The 27911-nt window shown below is 34.9% G+C and overlaps 2 protein-coding genes across 6 annotated transcripts in view; one reads left to right on the forward strand and one right to left on the reverse strand.

The window, feature by feature from the left end:
- Nucleotides 1-10021, forward strand: part of LOC138706751 (uncharacterized) — a 29438-nt gene extending 19417 nt beyond the window's left edge. Inside the window, exons 2-3 of one of the 3 annotated variants that reach the window (XM_069836526.1) lie at nt 1390-1791; nt 1867-10021. In XM_069836526.1, coding sequence (XP_069692627.1) covers nt 1390-1791; nt 1867-2534 — 1070 coding nt within the window. In that variant the 3' untranslated portion in view covers nt 2535-10021. Of the gene's footprint in view, nt 1-1389 lie in introns of all 3 variants that reach the window. The other 2 variants (XM_069836566.1, XM_069836437.1) reach the window with 2 other exon arrangements.
- Nucleotides 10022-10889: 868 nt separating this feature from the next.
- LOC138707148 (uncharacterized) overlaps nt 10890-27911 on the reverse strand; it is a 49770-nt gene continuing 32748 nt past the window's right edge. The window contains exons 3-5 of one of the 3 annotated variants that reach the window (XM_069836590.1): nt 20135-20285; nt 16877-17173; nt 10890-12766 (exon numbers count right to left, since the gene is read on the reverse strand). In XM_069836590.1, the coding sequence (XP_069692691.1) occupies nt 12385-12766; nt 16877-17173; nt 20135-20285 (830 nt within the window). In that variant the 3' untranslated portion in view covers nt 10890-12384. The remainder of the gene's footprint in view (nt 12767-16876; nt 17174-20134; nt 20286-27911) is intronic. The other 2 variants (XM_069836655.1, XM_069836611.1) reach the window with 2 other exon arrangements.

Here is a 27911-nt window from a genome sequence, read left to right on the forward strand (position 1 = left end):
GAAAGAAGAACAAGTTTGAAACCATCAAATAAATAAACCAACCGAGAATTAAATTAATAATCTTGACAAAAACTTTTTTTAAACATTTCTTAAAGCACCAGGAATTTTGGTAAAATGTTGTATTCTATTTGAAGTTGATTATAAGTTGTTATAAAAAAATACTTAATTCCTTTCGTACCATAAGTTACTGAGTCACAGTGAGAAAAAATGAAGGGTTCAGAGCCATAGTGGTCCAAGCACCATACATTAAAAACGGTTAAAATTAACTGATTGCCATAATTTAATGAAACATGTAGCAAGTAATATAAAGAATGTACATTAAAACTAAATTATATATCAGTCTTCATTAAAGTAACCTTTTCACTTGGCTTTAAAGGCCCATTCACAATGAAAATTAAACATAACCGTAACATAAACACAGAAGTTTGCGCCCAGGCTACCAAATGGGATCATTCACAATGATTCACATAAGCATTGAATGAACATTACCGTAAGACGTTAACATGAAAGTTTGCAAACTCCAAACTGTCATGCTTATGCTTACGTGATTTGCAAACAGAACACAATCGTGGAGCGGTGAAGTATACGACAGAATATGAGGAAATGGCGTCGTTGTTATGTTTCCATGGTTACCAAGTATGTTTGCTGTTATGTTTATGTTCCCATCGTGAATGATCTTGATTTTACCGTAACGTTTATATTCTTGAGTTAACGCTTACGTTATGTTTAATTTTCATTGTGAATTAGCCTTAAACATAACCGTAACATAAACACAGAAGTTTGCGTCCAGGTTATCAAATGGGATCATTCACATTGATTCACATAAGCATTGACATAAACATTGCCGTAAGACGTTAACATGAAAGCTTCAAAACTCCAAACTTTCATGCTTATGCTTACGTGATTTGCAAACAGAACACAATCGTGGAGCGCTGAAGTATACGACAGAATATGAGGAAATGGCGTCGTTGTTACGTTTCTATGGTTACCAAGTATGTTTGCTGTTATGTTTATGTTCCCATCGTGAATGATCTTGATTTTACCGTAACGTTTATATTCTTAAGTTAACGCTTACGTTATGTTTAATTTTCATTGTGAATGAGCCTTAACTCTTGCTTTCTCCGTTTTTAATAAATGACGCTTGGCCCACTATGGCTCCGAATCCTTCAAATGTCTGTTTGTAGCAAGTCCAACGAAGCGCATGGGTATAAACTGGCAGTGGTATTTAGGGCAGGCAGATAGGTCACATACCTTCCGAGAGGAAGAATCTCTCTCAAAACAATTCATGTAACGTCCTACATGCATTCTATATTCAGATATTTGCTTTCTTAATTACTCTGTATCCAAACATTTAAGCTTTCTCTATGAAATGATATTTACTCTTTGCAGGTGGTGCTGTGAAAATAGTTCCGAAATTGGAGTTCGAAGATACGTCCCCAGGGATCAGCCCAGATCACTCCAAGACCTTTCTAGAGAAGGAAATCAGCGTTAACCCCGGAGTGGTGAAGGCACTGTTGGAGGTGAAAGTAGGGGAAAGCTTAGTGACAATAAAACCTGATAAGAAAGGAGATAAGGATTCTAAAACAACAAAAATTTTGATCTGTGATGCATGGGGGGAATGCAAATTACATGAGGTTGTAAGAGGCAAAGAAGATGACGATGATGATGATAAGGATGAAGAAGATGAGGACGAAGGAGGTAAGAAGAAGCTGAAGCCAGTCATAGTCACTGACTTCGATGAGGATCCTCTAGCGGATAAAGATGATGACGATGATGGGAAGAAGAAGAAGGGTAAGAAAGTACCAAAGATCCCTGTTATTGTAGGATTTAAAGGAGCGGTAAGAGACGACGGATTTCCTTACACAGGGCCTGGAACGCACTACGGTCCCGGAGTCTACGATCACGACCCCGGAGTGTACGATCACAGCCCCGGAGTGTACGATCACAGCCCAGGAGTGTACGACCACAGCCCCGGAGTGTACGACCACAGCCCCGGAATACCTGATTACGGTCATGGAGACCACAATTACGGGGCCGACGGCTACGGCCACGTTGGCTGGCACGGCTATAACCCTACTACAAGCGGACATGGGTCCAGAGTGGACAGGATTCCGGTATATTACGGAATGAAACTCAGCCCGGAGTTTCACCAGCCGTATCCGGGGCTGGTGTTAGACGAAGAGGCCTCACGGCCGTATCACGGTGGGTACTACGACGACCTGTACCACCACGGCCCGTTCCCGGAGCCCCAAGGTCATTACCCAGATGTCATACCGTACGACCACCCTTATTTTTCAGGGAGGACGCCCACCCCGTACGGGAAGTTCTACACCACCACAAGGCCCGGCAGCTACCACGCGATAATCACACCCCTCGGACGGAAGACGGGGGTGCGCTGGCCTCCGGCTGTTGCGGTGGTCGGCAAGATGGATCTCCCCCAAGACGAGCTCACGGCTCCTACGGAACGTCCAAGTGTTATTAAGATAGATGGCAAGTTAGGAGAGGCTTTGGCCAAGGATGAGAAAGAACAGTGAGTAGGCTTCCGCACGTGGGGCGGGGTCTGTCGGAAGCTCAACAACGAATTATCGATAATTCATAATCCATTCACTTTTATCATATAGTAAAAGTAGTAGTAGTACACACGTTATATAGATTCATAAGTGTAATACGAGAACCGTTCGAAAAGTAAGGGCCGTTAATAATAAAATTAAACATAGGCAAACATATGAAAAAGTTCATTACTTATATCTAACAACAACCATTCTCATGGGGGCAGATAAAAAAGTTATTTGTTTTCTTACATCATCTTAATAATGTCAAAACAAGTGCTTATGCAAATTTTGGCCACTCGAGCGCAATTACGAGGGCCGTAATAAAATAATTTTCCCTGGGGCCGTTTACAGAAAGAAAACTCAATTTAATGGAAAGATTTATTGGAGCAGATACAGCAATTGAGCTATTTTTAAGAGGTTAGATACAGCTTACAGCAGTAAAATTTTTGGAAATATTCAACTTTTTTTTCTCCATTATTGCGTCTTGTACAATATTGAAAATTGGTATGTGCAAAACACTGTCCTTCTGCTATATGAAAAAAATATTTTTACGATTAAAAAAAATTTTTTTTTTTTTTTCAGAATTCAAAACGTGACACTTTACTGTGCAATGATGAAGCGTTTCTCTCATAACTTACAAATTTGTTAACTTTTTCATGTTATCTCGCTCTTTTACTTTATCGCTGAAACTCATGTTTACAATATCATGCTCTTTCAACTACATTCCTTGATAAATATTTTTTTTTTTTTTTTTTTTTGTGTCAGAAGAAAATACTGATATTTGACCATTTTTTAAAAATAATTTATTTTTTATCAGACAATCTATCAAAGATAGAGAAGTGATCTTGCATCATATTGTAGATATGACATGCATAAATACACACAAAAAATTTCATCACAGAATGTTGGATAGGTTTTTAGTTATGAGGGAAACGCTTCATCACTGCACAGTGAACTGCCAACATTTTGAATTAAAAAAAAATATATATTTTTTTCTTTTCAGTTGTAAAAATATTTTTATCATACAGCAGAAGGACAGTGTTTTACACATACTAATTTCCATTATTGTACAAGATACAGTAATGAAGGAAAAAAATGTTGAATATTTCCAAACTTTTACTCCTGTAAGCTGTACCTAACCCGTTTAAACATATTCTCCACTGAAATTGAGACTTTTGTCATACCGTGGGATCAAGTTTTGTATCCCTGTGTCGTAGAAGTCTGCCGCCTGGGATGGGAACCCGTGCACTTCTCTGTCGATACCATGGTATGACAAATGTCTCAATTCCGGTGGGGAATATGCTGAAAAACAGCTCAAAATTTGTTGTATCTCTTCCAATAAATTTTTCCAATGAAATTGTGTTTTCCTTCTGTAAACGTCCCTAGGGAAATTTATTTTTACAACCCTCGTAATTGCGCTCGAGTGACCAAAATTTCTACAGGCACTTGTTTTAACATTATTAATACGGTGGAAGAAAAGAAATATTCCTTGCATGAAACGAAATGTTTGTCTCTGACACCGAAGGAATGTCAGAGATGAAACCAAGCGCTGATTTTTGTGAACGTCCATCAACATCTTAGATCTCCACCCTGCTTGTAATCCTCTCATAACTGGCAATTAATATCTGCGGAGGTTACATTTATTTTTTACACAAAGAAAGCTAATCACAGTACCAAATTCACAGCTGAGAGAATGTTCAATAGCGTTGTTTATTTTAACCAATATTTCACAACGCACACGTAATCACTTGAGCTCATAAAGTGATACATGGTTTCCAAATGATTTACTTCTACCGACTGCGAACTTATTCAGAACTCCAGATTGTCGGCCCTTACTTTCCGAATGCCACTCATATAAAAACTAGAGAAAAATATTTAAGTGCTGGAATATATAATATTATTCCTCACGTATTTTAAGCAAGGTTGTGATCATAGACTAGAAATATCTTACATCTGAACCCCAGATGTTTGGTAAAATGCCTTTTTAATTAGTTTCATATATGTTATAGGAACTTTAAAAGGAAGAAATACATCTAGTATAGTTAGGAGTAATTGTGCCGGTTTTAAGTACATTTTTGCTATTTTAACCTGTCTCAGACTATTTCAAATCAATAACCAGTTGCCCTTAATGCATTTTAAATTATATTATTATTATTATTATTATTATTATTATTATTATTATTATTATTATTACTGCAATAATCACAATTCAAAAATTAATTGAAGCAAAACGTCACTGTTCTTAAAGGAACTCGTGTGAAATGCATAATGAGAAGAACAGGGTTTTATCTTTCAGACAACAATCGCTGCTCTATCCTCAACATCTCTCAATATGGTGTGCTTAACTGTGTTCACCACTAAGGATGGATTAACTAGTGACAAAAAGTATTTGTCAGTATGAAAAAGTGATCGTACCATAATATTATATTTAAAACAGAATAACATTTTACACAATATTATATAAATATTAATGTATCAAAGGGCCGTGAAATTCATAAATTCTAAAATTTGGCGCCTATATAAGCTATTAATAAACGATTACTGAATTCTGGATAAAAGATTCCAATGGATACAAAATAAAATATTACTACGAGAAGAAAATAATGTATTATGCTTCATCACTCAACATATTAACAGCCAAAAAAGTGTAGATTTTGAAGTACGATTGAATTACGAACATTTATTTTAGCTTTTTAATTTTAATTTCTTTCTATTCTTTTTATATTATATTTTATTATTCTGACTTATAAATCTTAAATGTATTTTTACTTGAATGACCTAACTGATTTGATTATCTTGAATGATCTTGAAGGACGCCTGATCTCTGGTGAAGAACAGGCTATAAGCTAAGTAATAAGAAGAAGAAGATCTAACTGTAAAGATGCACATCACTAAATCACAACTTATGTTTCACATTAAGTTTAATAATACGGAATAGCGAAAGAAAGGAATAAAACAAAATTTTGCTCGAGAAAAGCTAACGTATTAGGAATTTTTGTTCATTTTCAATAATAATAATAATAATAATAATAATAATAATAATAATAATAATAATAATAATAATAACTATAATCAGGAAAGCAAAAAAATTATTAATACAAAAGATGGTATTAGTTGGAACTGCTCATATAGGCCTACTTTAGAAAGTGGTGAAAAAAATCATACCGTTACACATGCTTTTCAAAAAATATAATAGACCTATGGTGTGAAGGGAATGGTTTTTATAATATAAGTCAAGCGTGAGCAGAGATGATAGTAATAGTGGTAATGATACTGATAACAAATTCAGATAAAAGAATATATAATTGAATCTTTGTCAATTGACGTCATATCAAATTAATCGCAGGCTTCGGAGCGACGTCACATTCTTAGTCATAACATGGCCAACATTGATCAAGTTTATATATAAATGTACATTTAACAGGAGTTTAATATAGCAATTCCTTTGTTTTTTTAGAACTTTGAACGTGTATTTATATTAAATGATTGTCGAGAAGGCCATGATTAGACCATGACATCACGTGACTGCGATTCACGTCGTAGCCTGTCTTTTTCCTTAGCCACGAAATTAATCTACTTCTTTTAGAAGTGCTTGTAATTTTATTTTCCTCAGTCTAAAAGTTGGCGTTTCTTCTTTGATAGAAACATTTTATTGTATATAATTTCAAATATGTATCGCTAATACTTCAGTTACAATTTACATCAGACAACTACGGTTAGTTAAATATAATTGCGGGAGATCACAGATGATATTATTATATACCAGGTTAGCAACAGACTTATTTTCAGAAGTTTTGTTAAAGGCCAGTGCTTTTAAACTTAGTAACTCGTTTAAATTTAAAAATTGTATATTAAAGATTTATTTATATTTAGATTTAATTGTATTTAAGTAACTTCCTCAAAATTAACTACGCATGACTAATTTATTCTTATTTAAATTTTTATAATACAACAATAGCATCATATTACTTAAAGCTGAATCGAAAATTTCTCCTTAATTACTGTAAATTTAATGGTAGGTATGTTAATTTCTTCTTAACTAAACAAAACTATGTGGTAATGTAAGTTATTATTTCAATTTTACGATACAAAACCTATCATTTCAGTAAAATGATAAATTAAATTATTTTGCTAAAAATACTAAAAAATTATTTGTGCTAACAATCAACTTCCTCCCCTTCTTCGTCACAGACTAGACCATTGGATCATAGCTACATAAACCTATAACAATCTCTTATTCTAATATAAGGAATATCTATATCTGCTCTTGTTTAAATATGACGATAAATTCTAAAGCCATTTTTTAAATATGACGATATTAAGAAAAATCTATATATGACTCCACAATGGATTATTACAAACTAAAATAAAAATTATGACTATTTTTACAGTAACGGAGTTGATGGTTAGAGCATGGAGAACCATTCCAAAATTTTTCCTAGTTTCTGGACATCAATGGGATTAGACAAAGCACCCCTCCTTCGATTGACCATTATCGGTATTAAGGGGGTTGTTTTAATTTTGAGAAATCATCTTTATGGCTTACTGATGTGTTTTATATAAGAATTTATGAAGATTGTGATAATGTCTAATTTTTTTAATTGTAAATGAAACATTTTACATTCACTAAATTTAAAAGTTTGTAACACTTTGTCCTTGTAGCAACCCTTTAATAAGGGAAGTTTGTAGCAATAAACTATTTTATAAAAATTATATTTCAATTTAAATATGTACATATTAATAAGTTATTATTTAAATGTAACAATATGTTAATAATTCCTTCTTGTTTAAATGTGACGACAAATCTAAATGTGAAGATATAGCAACGAATTTTATTTACATTTTAAAACACACTGTATTAACAGTTTATCACTTAAATGTACTACTATGTTAACAGTTTCTTTTTGTTTAATTATAAGGATAATAACTTATTACTTAAGATTTACTTTTAATAACAGTAACAACTTTTTATTTAAAAATAATATATTAGATTTTTCTTGTTTAAATATGACGATATTTGTATTAACAAGTTCTATTTAAAGCTAAAGAGATATTAACAACTCCTTTAAATATAACAATTTATCTTAATAGCTATTCTTAGTTCACTTTCTGATTAAAATTTAATGGTATACCAATATCGTATTGCTAAATTCAGTGATTTAATTGTTAACTGTTATTTGAGTATCTTTAATATTATATTTACAATATAATTTTTAATTTTAACGATAGAGAACATGACTTTTAAACCACAAAGCAGTATTTTGGCACAAAATGCGAATAGGTGTCTCAAGACTTTGGCAGTTGGAATATATGATTTGACATGTTCAGTGACATCAAAAACTTTTTTCTTAAATTTCTATTGTACTTTGTTTTTTTTTTATATACCATGCAGGCTTTGCTTTTAGTTGTCATGGTAATATTTTACACTGCATAGGTACAATGAGGACATAGTTAAAAATACAAGGAAAAAGTTTTTGATGTCACTTTGTATTAGATTCCATAAAGACCATAAGTAACCATACAGTTAGGAACTGTACAGAAGAGAATTTAGATTAGTTTTCCTGCTTTATTTAATAACATATATCGGTAATTAAGTAAGTTTATTAAATGTCTGAGTAGAGTTTATACGAGAGAAAGTAGTGGCTTATTTTAAGTAGTTATAAATCATGCATAAAGGGCAAGTTTACGTGAAAGTGGGAATTTTTCTTTAGTTCACATATTCTATTTCAGATGTATACTGGCTTCTCGTAATCGATTCCTACAGCTGAACACTCGAACGTTAATTCAAGCTAATCTGAGAGCTGTCCACAGATCGTTCAATTGGAGTATACTTTGTATAGTACATTGCTCACGGATATAACGCTGTCGTTTAAACCGTGAATTCGCATATATCGCGAAACTTTTTACCCGACACTATCATTGGAAATGTAATAATTCATTCCAAGTGAACTGTTTGGTTTGCAAATGGGATATAACGTACAAAATCACGATATAGAATGTACGAATAACGCAAATATGGTCTACATTTCACTGGAAACGTGCTCTGATTCAATTCGGAGCAAGAATTAATGAATTTAAGGAAATTTGTGGTCGTCGGTTATAACGAAGGTCGGATCCTTTCACTGCAGACCCGTCTTATAACCAGGAAGAACTGTGCTTTTATTATAATATGCATTTATTTGTACATGATAAACTATTTAATAATATTAGGGCTTGTATAAAATATAAACTCAAAAACCTCCAAAGTACGACAAAACTTTAGCAGATAATTAAGTCAAGATTGTCACAAAATTCGTCTGGGTTAGAAAGGTAAAATTACCCCTATTACAGTCCATGGAGGATCAAAGGGGAGCAGTACGTCACAGATTTATATTTTCTTGACAATCGTCATTAATAGCAGTAGGGTCCACACCTGTGGGGTAACGGTCAGCGCGTCTGGCCGCGAAACCAGGTGGCCCGGGTTCGAATCCCGGTTGGGGCAAGTTACCTGGTTGAGGTTTTTTCCGGAGTTTTCCCTCAACCCAATACGAGCAAATGGTGGGTAACTTTCGGTGTTGGACCCCGGACTCATTTCACCGGCATTATCACCTTCATATCATTCAGACGCTAAATAACCTAGATGTTGATACAGCGTCGTAAAATAACCCAATAAAATTAAAAAAAAAATAGCAGTAGGGATTTCAATGCTACAAGTTTCCCAGCCTTACTCCAAAACAAATACCCTTGGTACTCGTTTCTGTTACAGGCGATACAGTTAACAAAAATTCAAGGTCAGTAATTCAATAAAAAGAAAATTCCACATCTATACAACAACGTCTCGCTTTAAAGGATTGAGTATTGTTACAAAAACCAACAAATAAATATTAAAAGTAAAATGGTCGAATTCATAGTCGTCACTTATAAAATGAGGAAACGCTTAAGTAATGAGTGTTTCCTTAGCACTTATTTCAGATCGTATTGCAGAGACGCTGCTCATTCATATGCCCTGAGCATTCCCTTGACATCGAAAGAAATATGGCAACATGGCTAGACGTGAGCGCTTTCCTACATTCAATTATTTTCCAGCGCCTTCAAATTGTTAAATCGGCATTATTGTCATACACAAATACAGAAGTAAATATTATAGAGCTAAAAATTATACAAGATGTCCAGAAAGCATTTTACAGAAAAGAAAGAAGTGAGCTAAGATAACTAGTTATGAAATATGGAGATATCGTCGAAAGTAAAAAAAAAAAAATGATAATTATTCTCTCCAAAAAAAAAAAAACTGACATGGAACAAAATTTCAGTTGAGTTTAATGCAAACTCCGGAAGTATTCCTGTAAGTAAATCATTTTAATTTATTTTTCAGTTATTTTTATGCTAAAAAAAGTGGAATTGATATAATTACGCAAATTTTAACAGCTTATTCCTTGGGTAGAATACAAACAAAAAAAAATGCAAAAAACACTCTGTTGGGACGTGAATACTTGTCGAAAAAAAAATGTAACTTAAATCTACCTGAAACGCCGCTGTATCATAAAATCTCAAAGCAACCAGTACTTTCAGCAGTGGCGAAATCGGTAAGCCTCATGGTTGTATTGTGAATTGAAATGAGAGACACCAGAATATTCACAACAGTGTTCTTGTCGAAACGGTATCTCCTCTTAAATTGTTGATCATTATACATCTCTGAAGGGTTTTCCATATCTCTGATATATCTTTTGCTTGCCGAAACTCATTTTCATTTTAATTACAGAACTCAATAAATTAAATTAAATCATAATTATCATCTATTGTATACCGAATCAGCTGATTACAATGCATATGCGGAAACACTTGAGTAAGCTGACAAGCTACCTTACTTGAATAAGTGTTCACTTCAGTGGGATTTGTGAATTGGAAATGATAATAAGCAACTACTTAAGTGTTTCCTTACGATAAGTGTTGACTATGAACTCTGAAAAGTAAAACACTACTAATACTTATAAAATTGTATTTCTTAAAAAAAATATATTAACTAAAAAAAAATGGCCTGCAACCTACCTGAGCAGTTTTATGACGTAAGTCACAAAATAGGATATGTGGATGCCTCACATCACGACGACTGTGCTGCCATCTGCTGTGTTTTAGCTGAAAGTAAAGGAGCAAGCTTCGAGGCACAGTACAATGGACTGAAAGCCACAGACTTGTAGAAATAATGAAATAAAAACCAAGTTACAAAGAAAGTTTGTATTTATTTAACATCTCCAATATTCTCTGATTGTATTTCTATTCTAATTTGTGATTGTATACATTATTTTTGCTTTCTTATCCACAGACTAGTTTTAAAATATGCTCAAACTCAGATGTTTGCACTTCTTTTTTTTAGTAGCCTTCGTGTTTTTATCATAGTTTCTGCCATATACGTTTCAATTTCTTTGGGAATTGGTCCGAATCATAGATGTGGAGATATTGTAAATTTTTCAATTTTTCCTGTTGTTTTTTACATTTGTAATATTTTTACTTACATTTAAATTTGAGAGCATATTAATTCCTTCATTATTGAGATTCAGCGCTTATCATGTACGCCACTAGATTCAAAGTTTTGCGTGTTCAGTTCCCGCTTAGCGAGGTGCAAGGGAAGGAAAATAGAGGTTGACTGATCCCTATCACAAATTTATGATATGTAAAGAGCCTGTCCCTCAATGAGAGCGCTGCAGACAAAATTCATTGGTCAGTTATCGCCTAAAGCAATATCTCAATGTAGAATGATGGACCCACAATCTCTATCTGTAATCCTTAACATGCCCCTCTATAGTACTTCAATTTTTGGTTGAATATCAGATATATAATGCACGTGCAAATTTTTGGAAGAAATCATGGAACAAGTATTTGCAGGCAAAGTTCATATGGGTTCTTAGGGGTGTAAATATTGGAACATATCGTATCTGAAAGTCGTATGTAAAGTGGACTTCGCTACAAGTTAAAGGTTTTGAGAAAGGCTTTATAACCAGAGCTGCCAAGTTCGATACTTCAAATTTATCTCCGAAGATAACAAAATTTCTCTTTTTCAGTCATAATTTCCCTGTGTTGTGCGTTTTTTTTTTCTTCTTAAGAAATCATTCCAGAGCATTAAGTCATTGTTGACAGAAAAAGTAAAAGAAATTTCCCCGTACTAACTACAAATTACTGACATGTTCAGTGTTCAAGTCTTCTTCTTCTTTCAAATTGGTACAATGGAAGACTTTATGTTATCAGAATTGATAATTTGATTTTCTTGCTTGAAACTATTCGGACATTTATACATACATCTGAAAATAATTTAATTGTTGCGGTCACTTACAAGTTAATGTTTAATCACTAAACGCAGAACTCAAATGAAATTAAATCCTATACTGCAGAAACACGTTAAAATTATCAAAATGTAAAACCACTCTTAAAATTATTATAGCCAAGAATGAATAATTTTATTGTTTATCCAGGTTATTGTTTTTAATTAGTTACAGTAAGCAAACATTAGAAATCGACTTGAAATTTTGTGAATTCTACTTTCAACATTTCTCTGTTTCTTGCCAAGTTTTTCCCTCCTTACTTCCACTATAAGAAATTTACCTAAGTCGCGAGAAATTTTCCCTCCTTCTCTCAACAATTTTTATAACCAAGAGCGTACAATTTATTGCATTTAAATACTGTAAGAGCAGAATATTAATCGTTACAAAACAATGGCAGAATTATTAAAAATCAATAACAAGTCAGTATATTACAAGATATTGAAATTAATACTGATTAATTTTGTCAATACATTTTGTGTATATTAATTATATGTTGGTTTTTATGGCATTTTAAAACTAGTTTGTGCACTGAACGAAGTTCAGGGGTTGCTGACATGGTATGTGGTGATCTTTCCATTGTCATTAATGACAGATGTAGCTTCCTTGGATGACTTTTTGACTCCGTCGATGTCGCTGCTGCTGCTGGAAGAGGCAGAGAATACAGAAAAATCCCCACCGCCACCTCCCGATGGGGGAACACTGCCCATGCGCGTCTGCACAGGAGGTCCAATAGACGCCGATCCGAAGCCTCCTCGAGGGCTCAAACTGGCGGATGCAGAAGCGTATGCGTCTGGGGCGTTGTTGCTGGCGCCGAAGCCGCCACCGTAGTTATTGGCACCTGGGCCGTAGTTGGGGACCTCTGGGAAAACGAAGCCGCCAGAATAATCCGGCTGGGAAAAGCCTGCACGGCTGTTGATCTCACTGCAAAGCAATAACAGATGTCAGCACTTGGTGTCCTGTATTCAATAATGCCAACATTAATATTAGTAGCAACAATTAAGCGTCCCGCGACAATAACTCTCTTTGGCAGCGCATCTGCAGATGTCACTGACACTACTGACAACCTTTCATTTTTTGGCATCACACGTTTGAGTTTACGGATCATTCTGACATATGAAGAATTATTCCAGGTTTGAGTAATGTACTCGCTATTAGAAATACTGTACAAGGAGGATATGAACTATGGACATACAGAGAAGAGGGAAGAAAGGAAGAGATGAGTAATAGGGAAAGAAGATGAGGAGAAAGAGGAGCGAAGGAATAAAATATAAACAAGAAGAGAAAAAGATTACTTACTTATTGGCTGTTAAGGAACCCGGAGGTTCATTGCCGCCTTCACATAAGCCCGCCATTGATTCCTATCCTGAGCAAGATTAATCCAGTCTCTATCATCATATCCCACCTCCCTCAAATCCATTTTAATATTATCTTCCCATCTACATCTCGGCCTCCCTAAAGGTCTTTTTCCCTCCGGCCTCCCAATTAACACTCTATATGCATTTCTGGATTCGCCCAAACGTGCTACATGCCCCGCCCATCTCAAGCTCTGGATTTAATGTTCCTAATTATATTAGGTGAAGAATACAATGCGTGCAGCTCTGCGTTGTGTAACTTTCTCAATTCTTTTGTAACTTCATCCCTCTTAGCCCCAAATACTTTCCTAAGAACCTTATTCTCAAACACCCTTAATATCTCTTCCTCTCTCAAAGTGAGAGTCCAAGCTTCACAACCATATAGAACAACTGGTAATATAACTGTTTTATAAATTCTAACTTTCAGATTTTTTAACAGCAGACTAGATGACAAAAGCTTCTCAACCGAATAATAACAGGCATTTCCCATATTTATTCTGCGTTTAACTTCCTCCCGAGTATCATTTATATTTGTTACTGTTGCTCCAAGACATTTGAATTTTTTCACCTCTTCGAAGGATAAATCTCCAATTTTTATATTTTCATTTCGTACAATATTCTGGTCACGAGACATTATCATATACTTAGTCTTTTCGGGATTTACTTCCAACCCTATCGCTTTACTTGCTTCAATAGAATTTCCGTGTTTTCCCTAATCGTTTGTGGATTTTCTCCTAACATATTCACGTCATCCGCATAGACAAGAAGCTGATGTAACCCGTTCAATGAGGAAAAGATTAGGAAAAGAAATAACAGACGAGGAAGAAAAAAAAAGCAAAAAGAAGCGAGAAACAAGGGAAGAACAGAAAGCAGATGAAAGAGAAAATAAAAAGGAGAAGAGGAAAAGAAGAAAATATAGCAAAGAAAATGAGGGGAAAATAAATTATGGGGATAAGTACAAGAATAAGAAAAACAAAGAGTATGAAGAAAGGAAGATAAAATGAGGTGAAAAAAAAGAAGAGAGGAAAAAGTGAATGGGAATTAATGGAATCTTCATAAATCCGTTAAACGTTTAAGTTGTTCGTGATTGTTATTGTGAGCATGGTTGAGATTGTAAAGATGTTTAGGATTTGAAAAATATTTCATATTTATTTTCATTTCTGTCTTCATACTCTCTGCATTTAAATTTAACAAGGCGGAGCCTTCTCGTTAACTACTTCATAATCGCTTCCTCATTCCAGGAGGCCTAGTCTGCAGACAACAATGAAATTGATAGTCGAAACGATTCACACATCAATATGACGCCAATGTGTTGTTTGAAATTGTAATGAATAATAATATGTTATTACAGAGAATTGGATTCATTTGAAAATTAATATCACAGGTGAGCACTTTACAATTAGATTATTTTAAATTAACTATTTTTCTCTTTATACTCCCCGCAATTATATTTAACAAGGCGTAGCCTTCTCGTTAACTACTTCATAATCGCTTCCTCATTCCATGAGGCCTAGTCTGCAGACAACAATGCAACTGACAGTCGAAACGATTCACACATCAATATGACGCCAATGTGTTATTTGAAACTGTAATGAATAATACATGACATTAATTACATAGAATTGCATTCATTTGCAAATTAATGCCACAATTAAGTACTTCAATTAGTCGATATTTAATTAACTATCGATATTTATGTCTTTATACTCCCTGCATTTATTAATCATCTGACAAAAACGAATTTTAAATGAGGATAAAATTATTATTATTGTTATTTTCTCCAGGGGAAATATAGCTGACAAGCCCACTTCGTACATTTGGGTCCTGCGTAGTGGACTACAGGGAAAATACGTTGGTCGTATCTGCGACGGATGGCCTCTAAGGTTGAAAGGCTCGTTAAATAAAATAACATGATATAAGAAAATTCTTACAGAGATCGTATTTAATGAATAACTACAGGCTGAAACATCGTCAGTATCTGCTTAAGAAGCTGAAGTACCCACGAAATTATGCAAAGAAAGGTAAGCAGTAACCTAACCTAATTAAGGTCTGTTATATTGGATAAAACAATCAGCGTTCAGTTTTCTATCCTTATAAAATAGTTTTCAGTAATTATTGAACCGACCGAAATGAAAATCATTCCATAGATTAGAGGGAAATGCGGACTAGAAGGTAGAGAGTAAAGAGTTGATACACCAAGAAAGAAAAAATCACTAGGATTTCTCATGCAAAGTATTTTTTACTAGCAGTAGATTGACAATATATTCTGGGAGACAAAGTAGCAAAATTTACCTTGCCAGACCACGTGAAATTAGACCTGTACACAAATCTTCCAAAATACTCATACTTCAAACAAAGCATATTCACAAAGTAATGGCGAGATTTTGAATGATTATACAGGGTGAACCATAAGCAATGTCATTGATTACAGGGGGTTATTCTTTAAGATATTTACAAAAGTTTAATATAATTTTGCTAGTTTTTGCTTCTTTTCGAGATAAAAATTGTTTAATATAAAGCATTTCATATTGATTTAATGTCTAATATGCTTAATAAATTTAAGAGAGCAGTGTATTATGATAATGAATTATTCAAATAATTTTAGTTTTTTTTCCTTTAAATGTATAAATTTTGGTTCTGCAAAGGAATTTTACAATGTTACGTCATTTGTTTCAATGGAAGGCTTATGTGAGGAAGGCAATGAACCTCCGGGTTCTCTAAAAACCATTTGTAAATCAGTAAATGTACAAAATTAACCTTTGGATTATTTATTTTACTGGGTTATTTTACGACGCTATATCAACATCTAGGTTATTTAGCGTCTGAATGAAATGAAGGTGATAATGCCGGTGAAATGAGTCCGGGGTCCAGCACCGAAAGTTACCCAGCATTTGCTCGTATTGGGTTGAGGGGACACGCTACTGAGATTTCTAATCTCCACAATTTTGATTGTAAGTTTTTGAAATTATAAAATCGAATAGATGCTGATGAATTACATGTGCACAATTATTTTCAAAATTTTATGTTGATAAATGTACTCGGAAAAAAATAAAATATAAAAAAGTGTTTATAATTTTAGTAAACAAATATCTCGGTCTCATATAAAGATTATTTGTTTCTTAAACTTTTAAAACGATGCTAAGACTACCTACAATGAAATGGTGCATGGGTTTGTTCCTAGTCAATACAGTTCATCAGCAAAAAAAAAAAAAAAATAACTTTAACATTGACCAAAATTAAGGAAAACTCAGTAGGCGTGTCCCCTTAAGGGAAAGCCCCGGAAAAAACCTCAACTTGCCCCAACCGGGATTCGAACCCGGGTCACCTGGTTTCGCAGCCAGACGCGCTGACCGTTACTCCACAGGTGTGGACCCTTTGGACTATATTGTCCAAGTTGCGTAACGAAGAATTCAACATTATTTTCCATGTCTGCATAAAACTGTTGAAATTATAAATGTATGGCTACATTACTTCGTATGAATCGATTGATCACACGGGTATGAAGGAGGAATCAATAAGGAAAGTAGGCTTAGTCCACCCTCCATGCTTTGAATTTTGTGGCAACAGAGTTTTGGCTAGGTTACATCGCATTGCTTCGGGTGAAAAACTGAAAACAAGTTCAGGGCTCGCTCATGCAGTACCAAAGAGAGTTACTTGCGCGAGACACGCCAACGATTACCGTGCTCCGCCAAAGACGATGCGAGCGCTCGCCCGGGAACGGTGAGTCGGTGAAGAAGCGTAGCGATAGTACCGAGTAGAAGACCCCGGCGAGTGGCGATAGCGAGCGGGAGAAACCGGTACAGTCCAGCGAGAGTGCTGAGCCCTTGACACCGGCGTGTAGCGATAGTACTGAGCCGTAGAGACAGGCCCGTAGCGATAGTACTGGGCCGTAGAGGACGGCCAGTAGCGAGAGTACGGAGTAGAAACCATAGATGGCGCCGTCCAAGCGGAATAATAAAGTCCACCACCTCTAGAACTTAGTATACACAGTACAGATGGCAGCACAATCACCAAAAGATCATACATGCAGTGTTGCCAGATTTCAATCATCCTTGTCAGCCCACAGCCAAAAATCTGGCAGATTTCTACATTGATTTATTACACATTCTCAACACTCGATTGAATTTCATCGGTCCCTATACTGATTAAGATTAATTCAGTCTCTACCGTCATATCCCACATTCCTCAAATCCATTTTAATATTATCCTCCCATCTACGTCTCGGCCTCCCCAAACTTTTTTCTTTCTCTCAGGTCTTTCAACTGCATTTCTAGATTCACTCGTACGTGCTATATGTCCTACCCACCTCAAAAGTCTGGATGTATAACTTTCTTCATTCTCCTGTAACTTCATCCCTCTTAGCCCTAAATATTTTTCTAAGCACCTTATTCTCAAACACTCTTAACCTCTGTTCCTCTCTCAAAGCGAGAGTCGGAGTTTCACAAACATACAGAACTGGGTAATATAACTGTTTTATAAATTCTAACTTTCAGGTTTTTTTTAAAAGCATACTGGATGACAAAAGCTTCGGTAACATAACACCAAAATTTATCATGTTCAGGGGACACTATACTGAAATTTCCAAGTTCCTTATTTTTAATGGTTGACAATATTAAAATCAATAACTATCATAATTATGAAGCTAGATTCACCAAATTTTTATCACTGGTATATCTGATTAATGACAAATGTACAAAATTTCGTACGCCTGTGATCAGTAGTTTGCATTTTATAATATTTTATTAAAATAATGAATCGCTTTATATAAAAAGTCCCTTGCACATCAATTTACATTATTTTTAACTGATATTCACTTACATGGATCCTTGTATACATGGGATCAAAACTTACTACAGAGTTTTGCTGTAAAATTAATCAGTAAATTACTAGAATTTTTAATACAAAAGAATAAAAATAAAAATATTAATAATCATTAAATTACCGATTCACTGTACAGAAAAACCCAATAGTAAAGCTTGTTCCAATGTACATAAAGAATCATATAAGTGAATATCTGTTAAAAATAGTGTAAATTATGAAGGTAGGAACTTCTTGTATAAAGTGATACAATATTTTATTAAGATATTGATAAAATGCAAACCACTTATGATAGAGGAATGAAATTTTGCACATGAGTTATTATTTACCAGATACACTAGTGATAAAAGTTTTGTGAATCTAGTTTTAATAACATGGAAGTTATTAATTTCTGTATAGTGTCCACTTAACACAGTGAAGTCGTTACTTACTTACTTACTTACTTACTTACTTACTTACTTACTTACTGGCTTTTAAGGAACCCGGAGGTTTATTGCCGCCCTCACATAAGCCCGCCATTGGTCCCTATCCTGAGCAAGATTAATCCAGTCTCTATCATCATATCCAACCTCCCTCAAATACATTTTAATATTATCCTCCCATCTACATCTCGGCCTCCCCAAAGGTCTTTTTCCCTCCGGCCTTCCAACTAACATTCTATATGCATTTCTAAATTCGCCCATACGTGCTACATGCCCTGCCCATCTCAAACGTCTGGATTTAATGTTCCTAATTATGTCAGGTGAAGAACACAATGTGTGCAGTTCTGCGTTTTGTAACTTTCTCCATTCTCCTGTAACTTCATCCCTCTTAGCTCCACATATTTTCCTAAGCACCTTATTTTCAAACACCCTTAATCTCTGTTCCTCTCTCAAAGTGAGAGTCCAAGTTTCACAACCATACAGAACAACCGGTAATATAACTGTTTCATAAATTCTAACTTTCAGATTTTTTGACAGCAGACTGGATGATAAAAGCTTCTCGACGGAATAATAACACGCATTTCACATATTTATTCTGTGTTTAATTTCCTCCCGAGCTGACTGATAATAGTACATTATGCAACGAGCCTATAATGATAGTAATTAAGACGCGAGTATGTTTGTTTATGATACGAGCGCAAGCGAGTTTCATATTTTTTACGAGCGTCTTAATTACCATTATAGGCAAGTTTCATAGGACTTTTTATGCTCGACCATATTTCTAACTTGAAATTATTCAGTAGTATTCATTTTATTCGTATCTAACTGAAGAGCGGAAGTGACCTTGTGCATACCTCGTAAATTGTGAGATGTGCGCAGACGCGAAAGTATTGATTTTTTCCGAGGAACAATAATGTCATTGACCTTGATATAATCCAGAGAATAACATGAACTAATTTCGATATAACCTGGAAATTGATTTAGAATTGAAAAACGAGATGACAAATTGAATTTATTTGAATATTATTTACAATTAACGCTAATTATTATAGTAACAGAACATAACTTTCTGCGACAGTATTGGATTTCCAGCCTCCATGACGTTTCCCTCGTTGTCTTTCGATTGCATATCCGAGAATAATCGAAAACCTGAACTTTAATGAATAGGTATACTTTAATGACATGCATTAAAGGACTGCTACCAGGTGTATAATTACTACATTTCGGCATGGTCGAGCATAAAAATTATTTTACACATCAGAAATGACCTATAAAGTTAAATATATATTTTTTCCTGGTCAATTTACCCACTAGTTTAGCAGATTCTAGGATATAGTTAGCCGGAATTTATCTGACAGAGTTGGCAACACTGAATACATATACAGGTCAATAGCAGGATAGTTAGCAAGCAAGAAGAATCAAGAGAGATGTACACAAAACATATTGATGTTAAAAAACTAGACTAGGTAACTAGGCAACTGCAGTAGTTCGACGTTATTTTGTTTTATGGCAAAAAGCTCTTCTAAACAATAAAATTAGTCTTTCCTCAAGAGTAAAATAAGACTGGGTTACTCTCCTGTTTGTTTCCTCGACTCATTATGCAAGGCCTTGACCTTGATATCGCTGTGACGACACTGAACCAAACCAACAGTCTGACGGAAAGTTAGGTGAAGCAAGCAGAAGCGTTAATTACTTACTTGTAGGCAGCGGCCTGCTGTTGGGCGAGGCGCTGCATGAAAGCTACGTACTGTTGGAACAACGCGTTGAAGTCCACGGGCACGGGGTACGAATTCTGGGCCGCTCCGTAGTCGGGGAAAGCAAAGCCGCCGGAGTTCACTCCATTATACCCTGCAACACACAAGAGCACTTTCAGAACTGTTAACTGCCTGCCTCGAGTCCCGACAGATGCAAAGGAAAGTTGTATGTTCGACAAAAATCAATTTTTCTACGACAGTCAGCGTTGCCAGATTCTCTCATCAGGAATCCAGGACAGATACTGAATGATACTGCAAACCTTAAGGGATTAGGTCAGCCGTGGCGAAAATGTAATCGTGCGCCGAACCACTGTGTAACCTGCAACGTGCATAGCACCTATGGAGGGAGGCGGACACCCAAAGGGGAAGTGAAGCAACTTACTTACTTACAAATGACTTTTAAGGAACCCTAAGGTTCATTGCCGCCCTCACATAAGCCCGCCATCGGTCCCTGTCCTATGCAAGATTAATCCAGTCTCTATCATCATATCCCACCTCCCTCAAATCCATTTTAATATTATCCTCCCATCTACGTCTCGGCCTCCCCAAAGGTCTTTTTCCCCTCCAGTCTCCCAACTAACACTCTATATGCATTTCTGGATTCGCCCATACGTGCTACATGCCCTGCCCATCGCAAACATCTGGATTTAATGTTCCTAATTATGTCAGGTGAAGAATACAATGCGTGCAGTTCTGCGTTGTGTAACTTTCTCCATTCTCCTGTAACTTCATCCCTCTTAGCCCCAAATACTTTTCTAAGCACCTTATTCTCAAATACCATTAACCTATGTTCCTCTCTCAGAGTGAGAGTCCAAGTTTCACAACCATACAGAACAACCGGTAATATAACTGTTTTATAAATTCTAACTTTCAGATTTTTTGACAGCAGACTAGACGATAAAAGCTTCTCAACCGAATAATAACACGCATTTCCCATATTTATTCTGCGTTTAATTTCCTCCCGAGTGTCAGTTATATTTGTTACTGTTGCTCCAAGATATTTGAACTTCTCCACCTCTTCAAAAGATAAATCTCCACTGTCTGACTTATTAACTGATTTTCATTTTCCTTACGTCAAGCATTTAAATATAATTTTATACAGTACAAGGCTACGAACTAATGTTTAGTACGTGTAACGAAGAAAGAAATGAACAATAAATGAACAATATCACAACCTAAAATTAACTGTCTTCAGAATGTCTCTGCGACAGAGAATTATGTCACTTACTGGCAGTCGTAGTTGATCACGAAGGTATTTGTCTGTCAGTCGTGATCTAAATTTGGTGTTTACTATTTTAATTGTTGAAAATAATTTTTCACAAACGTAAGTTGTAGCGAACATGGCTTCAACAGAGCAAACGAAAGAACGAAGCTTCGGATATTTATTTTTTGGCAAAGATTTGAAAGTTCAACATTTGTCAAGTCCTTACATCTAGCTTTCATTTGACGTCACATAGTAAATCAGTGAGTTAAAATTGAAGAGCTAACCGCATTATTCGTACATCTGCTGAAAAAGGGTCGACGTACAGAGATGATATTATTATTATTATTATTATTATTATTATTATTATTATTATTATTAACACCTAACTTTTAATGTTTCATCAGTAACATGTAGTATAATGGCGTTTTATATTATACAACCGTTTACCTCGTAATACTTGTGAACAAATCATACATTTAATATTCTCATCATATTGACAGCAAAAAAATGAGTCCTTCCATCCTATTTGAAACTTTCGTTTTTGTAGAGGTACATGGTTTCGAGAGAGACATATGCTACTCGCAGGTCAGAGACAAATACAAATGGAACGGAATTTGACTCCAGTGAGTGAGAGGGTGGGAGTTGGGAGAGGTTAGAAGCAAGAGAAATGCATAGCTCTCACTGCGAGCCACAACGTCTCGCGAGTCGCATTTTCGCCACGGCTGGATTAGGTACAGCTTACAGCAGTAAAATTTTGGAAATATTCAACATTTTTTCCTCCATTACTGTATCTTGTACAATAATGAAAATTAGTATGTATAAAACACTGTCCTTCTGCTATATGAAAAAATATTTTTACGATTAAAAAAATATATATTTACATTTTTTTTTTTCAAAATTCAGTTCACTGTGCAGTGATGAAGCATTTCCCACATAACTCAAAAACTATCCAACATTCTGTGATGAAATTTTGTGTGTGTATTTATGTATATCATATCTACAATATGATGCAAGATAACTTCTCTACCTTTGATAGATTGTCTGATAAAAAATAAATTCTTTAAAAAATGCTCAAATATCAGTATTTTCTTCTAACACGAAATTAAAAAAAAATATTATTTATTAAGGAATGTAGTTCAAAGAGCATGATATTGTAAACATGAGTTTCAGCAACAAAATAAAAGAGAAATAACATGAAAAAGTTAACAAGGTTATGAATTATGAGGGAAATGCTTCATCGCTGCACAGTGAATTGCCACCATTATGAATTTTGAAAAAAAAAAAATATATATATAATGTTTTTAAATCGTAAAAATATTTTTCATATAACACAAGGGCAGTGTTTTACACATACCACTTTTCATTATTGTACAAGATACAGTAATGGAGTAAAAAATGTTGAATGTTTCCAAAAATTTTACTGCTGTAAGCTGTACCTAACCTCTTAACGTCACTAAATATTTGAATTAATAATTAAATTTGCAATACAACTGACTTTATATATTTCAACTAATTATATTAGAACCTAAGCTTTTAATTTTGTTACATTTTTGCTAGATTATGAAATTTCCTTTGAATTATTGGTAAAGTCTGGACGTAGTAAAAGTGTAATAATCAATGAAAAAATGCCGGTATATTGACAATCATGGGCATTAGGAAAAATAGCTATCAGGTAAAGTTCTCTGTGAAGCAGACTTGAATAATTTCAAGGGAAAAATTTCTCCGGGTCGGGTATCGATCCCGGGACCTTTGGCTTAGCGCACCAACGCTCTATCGACTGAGCTACCCAGGAACGTCACCCGACACCGTCTCAATTTTTCAATCATGGACATTATTTGTAGTTTTTTAAATGGTCCTACACGATTCCCTAGATTGTGCACATACTATTATTCTAATTAATCTTTTTTGTAGTAGGAATATACTGTTACTATCTGTGGAATTTCCCTAGAATATTATTCCAAAACTCATTACCGAGTGGAAGTATGCAAAGTATTTACTCGTAGTTTGGGGGTAATTTCTTGAATGTGATTTATTTGTAAGAACATGATATTAACTGCAAGATTAAAAATAATTAACCACGAAGTTAAGATACTACATACAAGAGTGAAGGCATATAAAACTCTGGGTAGAACAGTAGTCTACTCAATTATGGAAGTGAGGCATGGACCATTAGGAAGCAAGATGAACATCAGCTTCCACCAGCTGAAATGGAATTACTGAACACTGACGGTTATGTTATATGATTGCAAGACTTAGTAGAAGTGAAAGATACACCAAACTCCACTAAAGTGCTCTCAAATGAAAATTTTGTGCACTCCTCACGTTAACTGGAACCAGAAACGCGTTTCTACTTCTTCTGACTCATGTCCACGGGCACAGGAATGGATTGAAGGTCATAACGTGCTAATTCTTGGACATCGCTGTCTATAGTCAATTCCGCGGATGTTTGGTTTGAGTCAAAACAAATTCAAACTAATTGCAGATAACTTTTCTTTTTCTTATTGGCTGACAGCAAAACAACGCCACGATACGCTAGACAGGGTGGAGGTGAAATAGTCTTGCAGATTTCCAGAGCGATTAGCCTATGTCATACAGGGACATCATTTTATTTTTACTTTAATTTTTATTGTACCTGCGTTTCTAAATGTACTTGACTCCCACCCCTTTCACTAATGTCTTTGCTAACGTCAGTCACACAAACTTACGGCCGCTGTTGTTTTTATAGCAGTGAAATAAACAGTACAGAGTACAGTGTGTTTCAGAAATATGTTGCATTTTCTATAGAAGAAAGAAGAAAGAGCTTATATTATTGAAGTTTATTTTCACACAGGTATGGTATGTAGCATAACTGAATTTATCTGTGTGGACTGAGCACAAGTGAAGATTAGAGTTACCGAAAGTACGGCACCCTATAATATGATACGGTACTTAACAGCATTATTTAAAAAAGAGTTTTGTTATACTGTTTGTAGGTATGAAGGACGATGATGGAAACTGGAATTACAATATAACCGAATGTGAAAAACAGTTTTTTTTTTCACAATTTCCTGATTATATCATTACGGAATATTTTCGTAGAATGTCATTAATCTGGTAGATAAATTTAGAGCAACAGAGTGTACAGAAAGGAAGAAAAGTGTACGGTGGCCAACAAAGGTGACAGAAGATGCTGTAGAAGATGCTAGAGAAAGGATGCAGCGAGGTCGTAAAAAGTCGGTCAAGAAGTTAGCTGTAGAAATTGGGGTTTCTTACGGAAGTGCTCACAAAATTCTCAGGAATAAATTAGGTTAGTAATATGCTGAATAAAGTAGACATTACATAATATATATATAACCGCCTGAAGACTTGAGTTTGTGAAAAAAAAAATTGTTACTATTCTACTGTTTTTTTGATAAAATACTGTAAAGTAATGACCAAACTGAAAATCGTAATACTATATTTCCCTGTAACATAAATGGATACACTACTTTTCTCTCCTCCTATAGCTAGTAAAATGATTTGTTTACATATTGCACTAGTAACACCAAACTCCTGTAATGGAAGGGGGTAACAGTGTTTCCGAGTATAGCCAGGTTAATGTTAAAAATGTTGGTAAAAATAAAGTGATGTCCCTGTATGAAACAAAAAACTATAATGTCATATTGGTAGAAAGTTAATAGTTTTTTCAGAAGAAAATGTTCCCCCTCCCCCCCAAATATTTAACACCCTCTTATTCAGTAACTATTGCGAGTAGGATCGTGATTTTTGTCTATATTGATAGGGAATCTAATAGAGAATAATTTATTCCTCTGCAAAGGAAGCTTTTAAGGGAAGCCAGAGGTGAATATTTCAAAATCCACAAAATTTATCCGATTTATTTGAAATTGATCATGGATATTAAGTATGTTATTAGTAATGGACAAACCAAGTTTCAACTTTCTAAGTACAATAGTTCTGTAAATATTAATAATGTTATAGAACTTTATATCGTTTGATATAAAATGCTCCATGCACCATATTGTAAGAAATTTTCAATATTTCTTTTTATTTATATGTTCAGAGAATGTATATAAATAATAATAAGTATTAGTTTATTATGGGAATAATATACTAATACAGTTATCTTGGTTTTAATTTCATACTTTTAAGGGCACGAAATCAAAAACTAACATAGGAATATCAAAATAAAGATAATAAAAATGAAAAAAAAAAAAAACAAATTTTCATTTTTCTTCAGTTTTGTTCGAAAATTTCACCTCTGCCTCCCCTTAATAGAAAAAGAAGCATTTTCTGTGGACCTCTGGAGAAAGAACTAAGGAAGAGACTAGTGAAGTGCTTTGTGTGGAGTGTAGCATTGTATGAGGCAGAAACATGGACATTACGACGAAGAGAAGAGAAGCGACTAGACTTACTTACTAGTTTTAAGAGAAACCCGCAGGTTCATTGCCGCCCTCACATAAGCCCGCCATTGGTCCCTATCCTGAGCAAGATTAATCCAGTCTCTATCATCATATCCCACCTCCCTCAAATCCATTTTAATATTATTCTCCCATCTAAGTCTCGGCCTCCCCAAAGGTCTTTTTCCCTCCGGCCTCCCAACTAACACTCTATATGCATTTCTGGATTCGCCCATACGTGCTATATGCCCTGCCCATCTCAAACGTCTGGATTTAATGTTCCTAATTATATCAGGTGAAGAATACAATGCGTGCAGTTCTGTGTTGTGTAACTTTCTCCATTCTCCTGTAACTTCATCCCTCTTAGCCCCAAATATTTTCCTAAGAACATTATTCTCAAACACCCTTAACCTATGTTCCTCTCTCAAAGTGAGAGTCCAAGTTTCACAACCATACAGAACAACCGGTAATATAACTGTTTTATAAATTCTAACTTTCAGATTTTTTGACGGTAGACTGGATGACAAAAGCTTCTCAACCGAATAATAACAGGCATTTCCCATATTTATTCTGTGTTTAATTTCCTCCTGAGTATCATTTATATTTGTTACTGTTGCTGCAAGGTATTTGAATTTTCCCACCTTTTCAAAGGATAAATTTCCAATTTTTGTATTAGAGAAGCGACTCAGATGCATTTGAAATGTGGAACGTTTGAAGTGGACAGACAGAATAAGAAACTAAGCTGTGGTGGAAAGGCTGGATGAAGAAAGAATGATGCTGAAACTGATCAGAAAGAAGAAAAGAAATTGGTTGGGTCACTGGCTGAGAAGAAACTGTCTTCTGAAGGATGAACTGGAAGGAATGGTGAACGGGAGAACAGTTTGGGACAGAAGAATATATCAGATTATAACGATATTAAGATACAGAGTGATTCACGAGGATTTATCGTCACTTACGGAGCCATTATTTTCACAAACGTTATTCAAAATGTTCACCTCGTACATATAACCATGCTTCTAAACCCTTTCTCTGAAGATTGTACCTATTTAATATCGACAAATTTAATCCTGTTGGAGCTAATATCATTATTACGTGTTGTAACAACTACTATAGTGCTACCGTGTTGCCATTCAAGTAAATAACCACACAGAAAGAAATGTCATGAGAAGAGGTCAGGTGACCGAGCAGGCCATGGCATTGGTCCACCTCTTCCAATCCATAGATGAGGAAAAATATTCTTTTAACAATTCCCGCATGTGATCTGACATAATAGTATACGGTTTACTAATAACTTCACGATTATCTTAGCACTACCTACACAGTGACGTCATAACTCCAATGCTTGCTGGAAAAATAACAGAAATAATGCAGTGGCAGAATGGGTTCATAATAAGAAAACTTTGTTCATTTCATACTCAAAATTATTTATTTTTTTGATTTATAATTATATCGATAGCAAAGCTGAATCGGCTTAGATGAAACTCTCAAATAAATATTTTGGTAATTTGTCGATTTATATCCCGGACACCCTGTGTAATATGACAAAAATAAACCTTACGGGTACGTAGAATATATGACAATGCAGAAAATATACCGAAGATCATTGGTTCAGGCAACACTCACATGAGGACATATTTCCATGAATTACAGAACAAATACTGGTTTGCAATACTGGAAGTGCGCACGTGGAATTTTCTGTGAATCAGACGTCCACCACTTCTGTGACGGAGTGCGTCCAAGCGCGACACCAAGGTCACGCAATCAATAGAGCATTTCCAATTATTGCGTTTGAGCGGCTTAGCGTCTTTACAAAAAAAATGAATAGCTATATTTGTGCCACTAGATGGCTTGAAACAAAAGACAGGCAAAAACAACAGAAATCGTGGTGAAAAATGATTAATGCTAGTTATTTGGTAGTATTTTTATAGCTTACTAAATTAGTGGCAATATTAAATATGGGTTTATTTAAAATTTACCAAAGACTTCAAAGTCCCATAATAAGAGATTAGTCTTGAAAGAATGGAGTTTATTTTCACAGAAACTTATTTTTCAATTGTTTCACTATTGTTGCTATGGCAAATTAAATAAATAAACAGCAATTCAAAGCTATTCTTGAGTGAGTTAACGTTTTTTTTAATGC

Source organism: Periplaneta americana, chromosome 1, assembly GCF_040183065.1.
Source record: "Periplaneta americana isolate PAMFEO1 chromosome 1, P.americana_PAMFEO1_priV1, whole genome shotgun sequence".
NCBI lineage: Eukaryota > Metazoa > Arthropoda > Insecta > Blattodea > Blattidae > Periplaneta > Periplaneta americana.